This window comes from Xiphophorus couchianus, chromosome 4, assembly GCF_001444195.1.
Source record: "Xiphophorus couchianus chromosome 4, X_couchianus-1.0, whole genome shotgun sequence".
Lineage (NCBI taxonomy): Eukaryota > Metazoa > Chordata > Actinopteri > Cyprinodontiformes > Poeciliidae > Xiphophorus > Xiphophorus couchianus.
The window spans coordinates 6646272-6660073 of record NC_040231.1 but is presented as its reverse complement, the minus strand read 5'-3'; the positions used below and the strand labels follow the sequence as shown (position 1 = coordinate 6660073).

General features: G+C 37.3%; 1 protein-coding gene across 4 annotated transcripts in view; it reads left to right on the top strand.

Moving 5' to 3' along the window:
* The window catches only part of shf (Src homology 2 domain containing F), a 102534-nt gene that overhangs the window by 65479 nt on the left and 23253 nt on the right, over positions 1-13802 (top strand). For 3 of the 4 annotated variants that reach the window (XM_028014427.1, XM_028014425.1, XM_028014429.1), the window contains exon 3: positions 4007-4225. In XM_028014427.1, coding sequence (XP_027870228.1) covers positions 4007-4225 — 219 coding nt within the window. Of the gene's footprint in view, positions 1-4006; positions 4226-4996; positions 5099-13802 lie in introns of all 4 variants that reach the window. The other variant, XM_028014428.1, reaches the window with a different exon arrangement.

Here is a 13802-nt window from a genome sequence, read left to right as displayed (position 1 = left end):
AATGCCAGCTTCATCTAAAATATTATGAACTAAATCAGGATAACTACAGAAAAAATATAAACTTTATCTAAAGTTTAATTGCTTCTTAAAATACTTTAAGCAACAACCTGTTATTTTAAATAATGATTGACCCTGGTGTTTCTTATTCTCTCATAAGTGCATGTCATATATACAGTGCATCAGTGACAATGAGGAAATAAATCAGACTTGTCGTGCTGCTGTAAGCTATGAATAGAGGAGATGTGAAAGGTTATAAAAAGAGGGGAAATGCAGCATCTGGAAAGGAACTTCAGGACATCCGGGGAGAGGAAAGGTAGGAGGAGCAGCAAGGGAGAGGGCGTGGCTGCCTGACCTCTGATCCCCAACAGAGGATAGAAACCTAAGACAGAAGACAGACTGCAGCTGTGTTCCAACATGTAACCCCACAGTCATGTCAATCACCATAATTTCCCTGGACAGATGCGTCCCCGCCCAGGAGATAGACAGAAAATGACAGGAGGAGGGAAGGACTGGACGTAGAAGGGAAACGGGGTCAAGAGGGCGGCTATCTCCAAACAAAAACTTATTGATTAGAGCCAGTTCTCTGCAGCAGTTCATCAAATCGTACATGACTACGGAGAAAGACTCGCTCAAGCAGTAATCACTCATCATATCAGTAGTAAAACTTTTCTTTTTTTTCTGTTTGCTTCTTTTACTCTCTTCTAGAGATATCAATTTTCTTGCAAGCGAAATAAAATCTAAAAATGATATAAGCAATATTTACTTTAGCCATTCAATTCAAAAACTGAAACTCAGTTATCGTATATGGATTCACTACACACATGCTTACTTTCATTTTCCTTTAAATATATAAATGTTCTGTTGTTGTTATTCTCCGTGGGAGTGTAAGCCGTAATTGTGTTTTGCACTTGCAGGTGGCTATTATGAGGATCTGTATCAAAGCTTACTAAAGAAAACTTGAGTGGAAGGAAAGATATTGTTGGGAATTATTATATCATTTAGAGAAATGTGAAGCAAGCTCCATTTAATAGTTTTAGGTAGATTTTCAAAGAAATGAGCAACACCAGACTGTATTTCAAGACCTTCTACACTTTAGGAAACAGTAAAGAGGCACACAATTTAAGTTGTTTAAGGTACAGTGAGAGGCTTCCACAGTCAGTAAAAATTTTTGAAGCCATGTCATTTCCTGATGTTGATCCAAATTGTTTTATAAAGTTCAAAGTCAGTACAGGTTTCTACCAGAGCACTTCATGTTCCGCTTTGCGGACGAGCCTTATGGAGATCCTGGTTTTATTTTTCTGCAGGATTTGGCTCCTGACCACACATCCAAAAGTACCAATAGCTGATTTAATAATCCTAAATAAGTATTTTGCACAGCACATGGACATACTTTTCAGTAAATGGATATTTCTACATTGGAAAATAAATTTTCTGGGTGTAATGGAACACTTAAATTTTCTCAGGAACTCAGCTTTGTTATCTCATTATTCATGATCGTCACAATTAGCAGAAATTAACACTTATTTCTTCACTCTGTAAAATGTCTGTGTTTCACCTTTTTAATTAAATTATGAAAATTACTTTTTCTCCCAATTTTTTATAGCTGTATTGTTACTGTTTACATCAAGGACTGCAGGTTTGTTTGGCTTACATTGTGCAACGAGCCTTGCCTCGTTCTGCCTCACCGCAGCCACCACCATCACCAGTAGCGGCTAGCTCCATTAGGCCCAACGCATTGCTCATTTTTCCGCAAGAGCTCCCTTGGGCTAAAAGGCAATTATGCAGTAGTGTGGCATAATATTTCATTCTTTTCACATTGCCTTGCGCTATGATTGTGCTGGTCTCTAACAGCTTCATGTGGCCTTGGAGGAAGGGTGCCGCCTCCTAACAACTTTATGTGAGTAGAGGAAGACTGGAGAGGGAAGCGGGGGGGCTCTCAAGGGCATGAGGCTTCATTAGCAGTCAGGTCTTTTTTACCTGCTTGCATGGAGAAGGAAAGGGGGTGGGCATGCGTCTTAGTTTTAGTTTGATGTGGTTAAGTAGATTTACAACGTGAATTAAAAAGGAAAGTATAGACTCAAGGTTGAATCATGATCTTGCTATTACTTTCATTATTTACACGAAAAAAGTTATTTTTAGTTGTTTTTGAAAAGCAGCTTTCCGTCTTTGAGGTGTCTGAGATAAGCACATCTGCTGCATGAAAGTAAATATCTCAGACAGTTCAGCAGCCCACACATCCTTTCAGGGAACTGTATCTTTTTGATAATTTTACACATTTGCAGATTAAAAAACGGGCATTACAAGAGGGATAGCTACAGAAAAGACGGAGAACTGGAAACTGATTCATGTTTTGAAAATCTAGGTTTAAAACATTATTGTCTGAAGATTACAAAAAAACCGAAAAAGCCGTTATGTGCACGTTTTCGCACAACCCTCATAGTAGATAAAAATCTCCTCATGTTGACATAGCAGCTATTTTTGTGTCTATTTTTTCTCTTGCCCTCAAATTTCAGCTTCCCTCTAAATCTCTGATTTGGCACAAATTGATCCCTCAGAGAGGTTGCTCTGGAAAGTGCTGGGCCAAAATTAAAAATGTTTTTCATTTTCCAGTGGAGAGGTGGAATTATTATGAGAGAGTTTTTGGCATTTTTTTTCTTTTGCTTGTACATAGCATGTTGCAGAGATTATTTTGCCTTAAGCATTTTCACAGTTTTTCTCATAAAACCACAAACTTCAATTGTTGGGTTTTTACATTTAAACACAGCAGTGTGCCATGCATTTGCATTTTAAACCAAATTAAGTTACCTACGTTGAAATATTGCCCTCACAGTATTTTTATTCTGTGTTCTTTTTTTATGTTTTATGTTCTATCTGTGTGGGTCTTGAACATACATTTTTAAATCTTCCCTCAAATTCTTGTTTTAAACCTTGGATTATGATTGTATCTAAATGTTCCCACTCCAGTTCATAGTGTACATTTAGTATTGTAGTCCTCCTAGAAGGCGAACTTTGTCTGCAGCTTCAAATCTTGTGAAGCCTCTACCATGTTTTCTTTTATGATTGCCCTATATTTTGCTCCGTATTTGCATTCCTACTTTCTTTTCAAAAAGCACCCCACAGCATGATGCTGCCAACATAATGTTTCAACAAGGGTAATAGTCAAATGTTTTACTTTCTTCATCTGACCAGATAACCTTCTTCTAAATATTTATTATTAGAATTATTAGAATTATTCAGATCTTATCATTTTGTTTCAGAACCCAAACTTGCTTCAAACTTCTCCATGCATATCTTCTTAAAGCAGCTGGTTTCACTGGAGTTTATTTAGGTATTTGCTGACGGAGATAGGATAAAATGTTTAAAGTTTACTGTTTGAGAATTGCAGTAAAGAGTGGCATAATTTATTTCAAGACTTTCATAAACATCTCTACGTGGGGGTGGTAATAACACTGGAAGGAGCTGTATGTTTAAAGTATATTTAAGTGCACCTGAGAGCATTAGAACCTCCTGCAATAGATATTGCAATAACTGGAAAAGCTATGTTATGTTTTGGCTGTAGTTTGACTAACAAGAAGGTATTGTCACATTGAGTTATTTTAGCATAATTATTTATTTAACTTTTTTTATGTCTCATTTTTAACCATTCTATAGCAAGTAAAAAAAAACAGCTGAAAAGCAATAAACAAAACCAAATTTAAAAAGAAAAAGGAAAAAAGAACATTAGATGAACAATTTTTAGATACCTGTCAATGGCAAAAACACCAAGTGTTGACTGAAAAAAAGTGCAAGTGAAACCATAAGCTTATTTTACTGTCACTTTTTTATAGATACAGCATATTTTCGTTTGGTTCTGAAGCAGCTTGCTCATTGTCACTTTGTCCTCTTCCGTCCATTCATCTTTTCTTATTTGGAGTTATAGTATATGCATTGAAACTTGCTACCTTTATCTTGAAACTTTTTTAAAGGAAACTTCTCAGTAATTATGGATCTTTTCTTCTGACTGCAGAGATCAGATCTGGCAGTCGAGGCTCTAAGGATGGATCTGTCAGGCAGCTGCCCCTTTATGACACGCCATATGAGCCAACGGAAAACGGCGGCGACTCCGACCCCGAGCGCTTACGCTGCCCCAGGGAGAGCCGACTCCCCCAGGATGACGAGCGACCCCCGGAAGAGTACGACCAACCATGGGAGTGGAAGAAGGAGAGGATTTCCAAAGCCTTTGCAGGTATAAGCCTGAACTTTACTGTTCCCAGTCATGGTGAATATTAAACAGTAGGTGCAGTTGAAACTGGCTGTGGTGTACTTCTGTGAATAGAGGGATGCATGTGCTCCTCTGGTTCTAACTTAAACTTCAGCTCAGTTCTAAATTCTGTTCTGTTTCTTGAGCAATGTTGCTTTTCCTTTCTGAGCTTTAGACTGTACCTCGTACAGTTAATCTCTGTTTAGTTTTGCAGACTTTTCTTTATAGATATGTCAAATGTATGACTCATTAATTCTCTTTTGCTTTACTAACTTGACTTTTGCTTTTCTAGCTCCAACCAATTTTGTGATGGGCTTCTGCCAGGTTTTGATGGTTCTGATGGTGCTGCTGCTGCTTTAGCCTTTTAGTTTATACTTCTTTTATGTTTTTTTTTCTTTCCTGCTAGATTCATTTTGCAGGTGTCCGGGCTAATGTTTGCTGTTTTGATCCATCGCCTTCCATTTCAAAATGAGTTGATACCTAAGCTGCTCAGGGAGGGGGCTGGTCAGTTTGCAGATGCATGTAGGTGCAGGTAGTGACTGTATCCTGAGAGCTTGAGCATGGCTAACACAGCCATAACATCAAACAGGGCTGTTCCTTTAAAGACTGTGCCTTTGGAAGACATATAAATATACTTCAAATTACAAAAAACTATTGAACTCGAGTTAGAGAAAAAAATCTGCTACCTTGAATATTTTTCTATCACCCATTTTCTCTTTATGCGTATTTTTTTTCTTTTTTTTTATTCTTGAACAGCTCTGCTTTGTTATGACTGCATTAGCTACGAGGGCTCTGTAAGTGGAACTGGATCAGATCCCCCTGGAAGAAAGGACTCCACTTCTTCTAAATCCCTCACAGGTACCACTGGAAATGGACTGAGAAGTGTCTTTCTTTCTGTTTATAAAGTATGCTCTTTTTAGACACTAATGCCTTGGGGATCCTTAAGGTCTTACTAGGATTGCTGTTAAGTCTGCCCACCAAAAGCCTTCTTTGTAGAAGGTTAATTAGTCGAGTTTTCATCCCTATTTGGGTCTAAAGTGCCATTTTATCAAAATCGACCCACAATAATCAATGATGTAAAATGTGGCCTAATTCGAATGACATTATCAGGATGCTGCATGGGGTTTGAAGTGGACTCAAAAAGGCAAATGGTTGGAAAAAATCCTTCAAATTAGCCCTTTATAGACACAAGTGTAGCGAGTGCAATTAACATTTGCTGGTGCTCAGAAGAGGTGGTGGGGTGATGGGTGTTCAGGCTGAAACTCTTCTGCAGCTACAAGACCGCAGCTAAAAGAAAACAATAAACACTGCATTAGAGAAACACTGCCATGCTCTACGGCCCTTTAACTGTAGCGCTGCAGGTACAGAAAACGCGGCATTGTTTTCTGTACAATTTTCTGTACAATTTCAAAACATTGTCCTGAGCCGTATGCAACGAAATTTCGTTCTGTATACACCCTGTGCATGCAAAACGACAATAAAGTCAGTCTAAGTCTAAGTCTAAGTCATATTGTTTCCTTTCTACAGCTGACTGGCTGCACAAGCTCATAATGATAATTCAGAATACACAGAAACAACATGTATCCATTCTGGCTGTTATGTCTAAAGATACCACAAAAAACACACTTTTAACATCTTTTAAAATGTAATTTACAAATAGAAAAATCTATTCTAATTTGTTAAATTGTTGTGTCAAGCAGTTTAGTTTTAAAATATCTGGATTTTCTCTATGTAATGCGAAAATTATTCATTAAATTTATATTTCAGACTTGGAAGTGTTTGAAGACACTGACGTGACTTAATCATTAATCAAGAAATACTTTATTTTGACAACTACTAATTACTTAAACTCTCGCTTCAAGAATATGCAAATTAGCTGTAGTGTTTTTGTAATTTTCCATCATTGTGCTCAAGTCATTCACTGCTTGAAAGATTGGGTGACATACTTACCATGCATCACAACAAACCATATTTATTATTAAAACCAAATCCTTCAGACATTCTCACTTCCACCTGGTCAGGGTGGCTCAATGAGCCTGCATGTGTCGTCAGTATTTCCATATTTGCAACATAATTCTGAAATAATTTCTCGTCATCATGTTTAACATCATCTTTTCAAGGTTAATTAGACCTGGAAGAAGTTATAAAAGCCTTTCTGGAGTAGTGTACTTTTCTTTCTCATCCCCTAATGATCAGGAAAACATGTACGGAAATTCTATGGACAATATGTTTTTGTCCGTAGAAGAAAACATAAAAAACATACTGTCACTATGTCATAATATGTTTGAATTCTACTTAAGTTTGATAAACAAGCTAGAATGAAATGGTCAAAATAAGACAGGTTGAAGATTAGGAGAAACAAGTGTTTAAAATACAAACTTGTTTTTCAAAAAATGTCTCCACTTTGAGGTTTCACCTATTGTTGGACATTTGCTTAGTTGGGAACACTTATTGTCATATTTGTGGTTTCAGGTATATGTCAGACTTCAAAAATGATATGTTTAAAATTGGAAAATTTATAGGACGTGCAACTTTGTTAGACATTCAGACCCTAACACCAGATTTTGTTATATATTTGGTTTTGTATATTTTGCAGTACAGAAAAACGATGTTTAAATTTGGCATGGCCACATCATTTCATGGAGAATTAATCAAGAATACTGATAATAATTTTTGATTGTGAAATAGTGATTAAGCAATAATAAAATTTTGCATCAGATTATGTATGACTATTTGGTTTCAAAGAAGCCGGTAACAATAGCAATAAACTTTCCTTTGGCTCTTCCAGCTTGGACCCCTAAATAGAGATGTTACCTCTGATAACTGTCTAAAATCACTGAGATAGTTCACTGACAATTTACTTGGTAACCATAAGACCAATAGAAGGGTTGTGTTTTAATAGGCATCTACTTTTAGTGTGTGTAGTCTCATGTGACAATAGGGAGCTTGCAAAGTAAGTCATGAATCTCATTTGAAGAGGAAGAAGAATAGGCTGAGGGGAGTGTTTAGCACATGATGAGAGTACCAGTCTGTAACAGCCACATTACATAAAGATCTTATCACTTGTGAACCGTCTCAGCCCGAAAACACAGCAAAACATCATAATATTTTGAAAAATCTTAGTTGGTTTGAAGATTTTAGAAAACGGATGACAAAAGATTTTCTTATTTTCCTGTAAGTAGTTCTGACCTGAAAAAATTGCCATGTAACCATCTATTCGTTTGTCATACTTCAAAGTTTTGCTTAACTTTTGTTTGCTTCTTTGATGTCCTCACATTGCTCTGTTTCTGCCTGAGATTAAAAGTTAATCCCTTACCTTCTCCCCCTCAATATTTTTCTGTCAAGCGGTACTCAGACGAGATTGTTTAGGGTTCTGTTCACCAACACATTCCTGTTTCAGCTGTCCGCTTAGAAACAGTACCCCCTGTTTTGATGATGATTTATTTAGTTCCTCTGGAATTTCAGATGGTTGGCTTGGAATGAAAGAAATTGGTAGTTAAGTTGTGTCTTTAAAGAGGAATGCAGGTCTGCTTTGATCATTGCACTGGTTCATACAGAGGTCCTGCAGTCAGACAAAAAAGAAAATGAGTTTGAAAAACGGGCAGGTAACTTAGACACAAGCTTTGCCAAACAAACTTGTTTGCTTTCTCAGGTGTCAGCATAGACCAGCCTTGGATCTAGACATCAAGAGGCTTACCCAAACGCTCCTAACGTTTGAGGTGTAAGCTGGTGTGTGTCTGATCTCTGCAACCTTCCTAACTCTTAACATCATAGTCTTCTGACACTTGCATTTTCATTTCAGGGATCTGAAATAATACAGGTATAGAAATTTCTAAGCTGCACCATTCTTTCAACTGGTTTCTGTTAGTAGAAGTGCACATAAACCCTTCAAATTTTACATACATATGCTGTAATCTAGCTTAGATGTACTATATTAAAACGACAGGTCCTATGGCAGAAATATCAGTGCATCAAAAGTCAGGAAGAATTTTCAAAAAAATTCCAGAGAAATTCTTTCCAATAACAACTTTGCTTTGCTCTTTAGAGGAAAGCATTGAAGCATTTAACCCACCTTTGCTTAATTTGCAGAAAACCACATACTATTGCTCTTACAACTCTATAATTGTTAGGTACTTGCACTTACTTGCCTCAACATTGGGACTTAATCAATGCCAAAAAAAATATTGGATCAAAGAAAAGTATGGCAGTCTTCAACATGGTTTTTTTCATGATTTTTATGCATTTTTTCTCTCCAATTTGGCTGCAAAAACGTTATATTTTTTAGGTTGATATGCAGAGAATACTTGAACTGTGACAGATCTCAGATGCATCAGTGCATCAATCACTTTATAACTGTTTGGGAGCTTGATTGTAGTTGGGTAGTGTAATGCCCATTATCATTTCTTGAGTAGGATGGCCACTGCCGCTGTGATTAGACGTCCTCCAGATCACTAGAGCCATCTTCCACTGATTTTTATCTGGTTTCTGGCGACCCTTTTTCTTGATTTCCTGGTCTTTTGGTTTTCATAGAAATATTTTAATATTTTGTGTATACTATTAGACATTTTTGGAGGGGCTTTTGTAACTAGATGTTTTCAACAATGATTAAAACAATAACATCCTGACTATACTTTATGCTAAAGGTTCACCAATGAGTATTTGGTGGTCAGTACCCAATCTCAAAATTAAATCAATTATTATTATTTTAGAGTAAAGACAAAATAATTAGTGTCTTAGTTATTAGTAATATTAGCTAGTATTATAAAAACAGCAGTACCCATGGTTATTTTTAATATTTCCAAATCCAGCATAGTCCATGACAAAGATTTAAAACTCACTCAAGACCACCTTTTCTCTGAATGGTCTAGAGGCACATCTCGACTCGACCTTAAAAATAACTTCTTTTTAAACAACTACTTATATCGTATTTTATTTTAAACCTTTACTGAGTGATAGCAAACTTTAAATCTTCTTTGCAAAGTAGTAGGCTCCACATCAACAGTGTGGTTGTCAGTGTGACTTTGCAATCCTTTTAGAAGAAAAAAGAAGGTATTGCTTTATTGCTGAGGTTAATAGATTTGATTTGTTTACATGCTTTATAATCGGCAACTCTTGTTCTGCTCCCCACTTATCTCCACTACAGTGAAGTTGCAGTGTCTGCAGCAGTTGGGTGAAAACATTATCGGGTTGCAGTATAGTGTCTAATTCAAGCATTTCTGTTGGCAGATGGCCCGTTTCAAGTCAAGTCTAACTATAGCTTTATGTAATTTTATGGAGCTGGAGGGAAACTTTCTTTAGTAATACGTCTGTTGTTGGTGAAGCCCTTCATGACTTTACTCTGTCAGTGATTAATGTTCAGCCCTCTTGTTTCAGACGCGTGCGAACATTTACAGTTTATATGTTAATAAATTTGATGAAAACAAAAGCTTCTTTGAAAAAATAGTGGTGATTAATCAACATTTGCAGCCTTAAAATCACTTTTGAAGTTGGGTGTGAAACAACAAACCCCTACCTACAGGCTGCCTCTATGGTATAACACAGTAGCACAATCACTTTCAGAGACTATTTATCTTTATCAGCAGTAGAAGAAGAGAAGCAGACTAATGCACCATGCGGCAGCCCTTCTTTCGCACCTTTCACTCGCATACTCGCCTCTTCACGACACTTGGTCTGCTGTTATTATTCACTACTGGACTATCTCCTGACAGGTATGCAATGGAATGTAAATTCCCTGCCTTGTTAGGGTGTTGGGAGGTGTGTACTTGGAGTTTGGTTAATCACTCATCCTCACTCTTCTGCCTCTGAAAACACGCACTCGCCACAACCCCTTCCTGCCTTCCTCCTGGCAGCTCCGAGGGTGATGGATGAGTCTGGAGGTGAAGTGTATGGATACCCAGCAGAATTTCACCATCTACACTAATGCTCCAAACTTTGGTATCACAATATAATCCCAGAAGAAAACTAATATATGTTATTTAAAAAAAACAATCCATTTTACAGTCAACAAAAATTTATTTATTAACCTTTTCAATGGAATAAAGTGCAAAAATAGGATAAAATCTCATTCAATTCCTCAGAGAGCTTCACAAATTGGCTCTAGTGAGGAGTGGGAGGTTCTGATGCCCATCTGTCTAAGAGGACAAATATCTGAAAGTGTGTAAACAATGACTCAGTGGTCCTCAACTGGCAGCTGCACTAGATTTGATCTGCCAAACTGGGGTTGCACTGATCCATTTTTTTCACATTCAAAACTGAAATAGATATTTGAGGTTTAGAAATGACCGATTCGATAGGAAAAAAATAGTGATGAATTAACTTTAGTGTTTCTTTTTTAAACACAGAAATAAATGTAAGGAATTATAAATTTATTTAATAACGCTGCACCAGTACAGTACACTTAAATACAACAGTAGCTTCACAATCTTGGTCAAACATGTAAAATCAACATAATTTTAATTTATCCATTTAATACAATTAGGATCATAACAGCTGATGCAAAATAAATAATAAAGAAATTGAAACTGACAAACGTAATAGGTTGGCTACCTTGGTCAAACATGTAAAATACAAACTGCAAGAAATCTTCTTTCAAATGGTTCAGAAAGCGCAATTAGGAATTCTAAATACCTATAAGGTAAATTAAATATCAAAGCATAACATTGCTCAGTTCACAAAACATAGAATTATACTGAATAGATCTGCCCTCATAGATCAGGCACATTGTCACCCAACCTATAATTCTTTTCAATATCAGGAAAGATACAGATAATACACTTAAATCAGGACACCTCTAACAAAACTATTAAGAAGAAGATTCATATCAGGCTGGACAGGAGAAAGGAAAGAGAAAGATGGGCAGAAAAGCTCAGATATTGGATGATGAAAGAATGGAAAATGGGCCCAGTCCCAATACGAGTTCTGTGAATGCGACAGAAGAACATCTGTTAGAGTCAAAACAAATGCAAAGACTCTAAAAACAGGGGATTTGACTTTATAGGATTATTTGAAACAATGTCTTAACTTCTTAACTTAAAATCTCTTCTGATTACTGATGAACACGTTCATCCTTTACATTAAAATCTATTCTGTTAATTCACAATCTTTTAGTGTATTTTTCGTGTAAATCAAGTTGTTTAAAAAGAAATGGGCAAGTCAGACAAAGAAAGGGTCTCCTTGTATCTCTTGGCTTGTGTGTTTTAGCCGTAGCTATGTAGTGTCAGCCACCCACAGATGTGGACACAGTGCCTTGGGAAATCTGACCCTCAAAATAACAGAAGTAGGACTGAACACTGATACCTCATCTGGCTGCCCAGGGTCCTTTACATTTTCCTGCAGGAGATCACAGGTCTTGGAAAAATAATTTTTACTGTTTTTTAGTGAACCTTTACGAGATTAACGACCCAGAATTCTGAAACCTTGAGTTTAATGTTCTAAAATAAATAATTGATTCAGTTACAATTCTGCTTCAAATCATTTCAGCAGAGGTGCAGCCAGCTGTTTTAGTGGCTGCTGTGGATCTGTTTCTGTTTGCCTGCTCCGACAGCGGTGTCTGTCAAAGCGCAGCCCTGGCTTCTCCTTGCGGCTTGTGCTGCAACACCCTGCTGATAACCTTGCTGACAGCCCTCTTTCATGAGCCTCAAATGTGTCCTGCCGTCTTCAGACCGCTGCCACTGGTCTTATCTTCACTCACACACATTGGCCACACACAACAAAACTGCAACCATCCCTCATGGAGCACAGAAGCAGGCAAGGCTTCGCCAGCTTGACCCACATGGAGGCTCTGGCTGGCCAGCTGTCAGTAACCCATCTTTTGTCTTCTCTATACGGAAGATTGGGGGGTAAAAGCTTTGCTGTCCATTCATCTCTATCACCTATTTGCCTGCGCCTTTTTCTTTTTAATACAAACACACCATCTTTCAAAATAGATCTACTCTGTGAAAAAGAGTGGGACCGTATAATGTGACGGATGCGGTGTGCAGAGAATTATGAGGTGGCATTTCAGTTTCCCCGGAGCATTACACTGTTGTTATCTGTAATAATTTAGGTGCAGATGGGAAAAACACGTTTTCAGGAGAGCCGGGTTTTGTTTGCAGAGCTACCCTGCTCATAGTGTGCGGCATAAACATTACCATCTTCCAGCTTGTTGTGAATATGCATGTAATTAGCCAACTAAATTAAGCAGAACTAGATTGAATGACATTGGTGGAAACAAGCAGAGCAGATGATTTATGGTGCTGAACTATTTAGACTGATGGAGTGTCATGAACTAATGAAAGGCTCTGGTAAACAAATACTTAACATTAAAAATAGCTTGTCTTCTGAAAGAAAAAGAGAGAAAGTAGCAAATATTAAAAATCATAATTTTAACTATGCTGAACATTATAAATAAACAAGCGAGACACATACAGCGTCCCATAGATTTCACGAGGCGAATATTTAATGTGCTGCCAATTTTGTGCTTTCAGTTTGAATGACAGGTGCTTTGTTGATTCAGAATCAATAATCTGCTTTGGCCCTTTTGTCTATAGAAAGAGTTATTTACTAATGTGGATCGGGGATTATGTAGATGAGAACGAGGCATATCGATCACAATGCAACCAGATTAGATGGCGACGCAGACAAAAAGCTTTTATGCCACTTTTGGAGGCACTCATTTTAAGTTTTATTATTTATTCGTATTTCACAGAGGAAAACTGACGGTAAAAACCCTCCAAACTCCGTAAGGGTAGCTCTAAAGATGTGCCCAGACAGCATTAATGTGTTGTGCTACCCAAGCAGTATCTAAAGTTCCTCACAAAGAGAAAACTATTTATGACTCTTGTGTTTTGTTGCATTGTGTCGTATTATACCCACATGCTGAAGACTGTTTTGGGGGGTATTTTATGTTATAGACAAACTCAATGTGGAATTGTGACGCGGAAAGTAATGCATGTTTGTTTTGTTTTTCTTACAAATAAAAACCTGAAAAGTGTGCCTTGGATACTTCACTACAAATCTTTGCCTTCAGAAATTACCCAATTACTAGAGTCAGTGTATGTGTGAGGTTTCCCAAGGAACATATATCCAATAGTTCAATTCAGTCCATTATCTAAAAATAAAAGAGAGTATGGAACATATTAAATTTGCCAAGGAGAGCATTAAGCAGCCAAGAGGTCGGGAGCTGCAGAGATCCACAGCTCAGGTGTGAAAATTTGTTGACAAGGCATTTATTTGTGTTGCACACCACAATTCTGTCCATGATGGAAGAGCAGGAAGAAAGCAATTATGTCCTTGTGAACGCTGCAGTAATACATGTACAACAAGTGAAGGCCTTGAGACTTTCAATACTGCATAATATATAAAAGGTGAGTTGATCTGATTTTTATTTAAATGGAAAAAATTGCATTAAATCAATTTCATTAATTCTCATAGTACCAAATGCAATTATTCAGCTGTGCAAACAATCGAGTCTTGGCTACTTTTGCCCACAGCATCTCCTCATCCCCACAGTGAGGCTGCAGAGTTCAGGCAGCCTTCGGCTCCCCAAACAATTACACGCTAATCTGCAATGTGAAATGAGAAT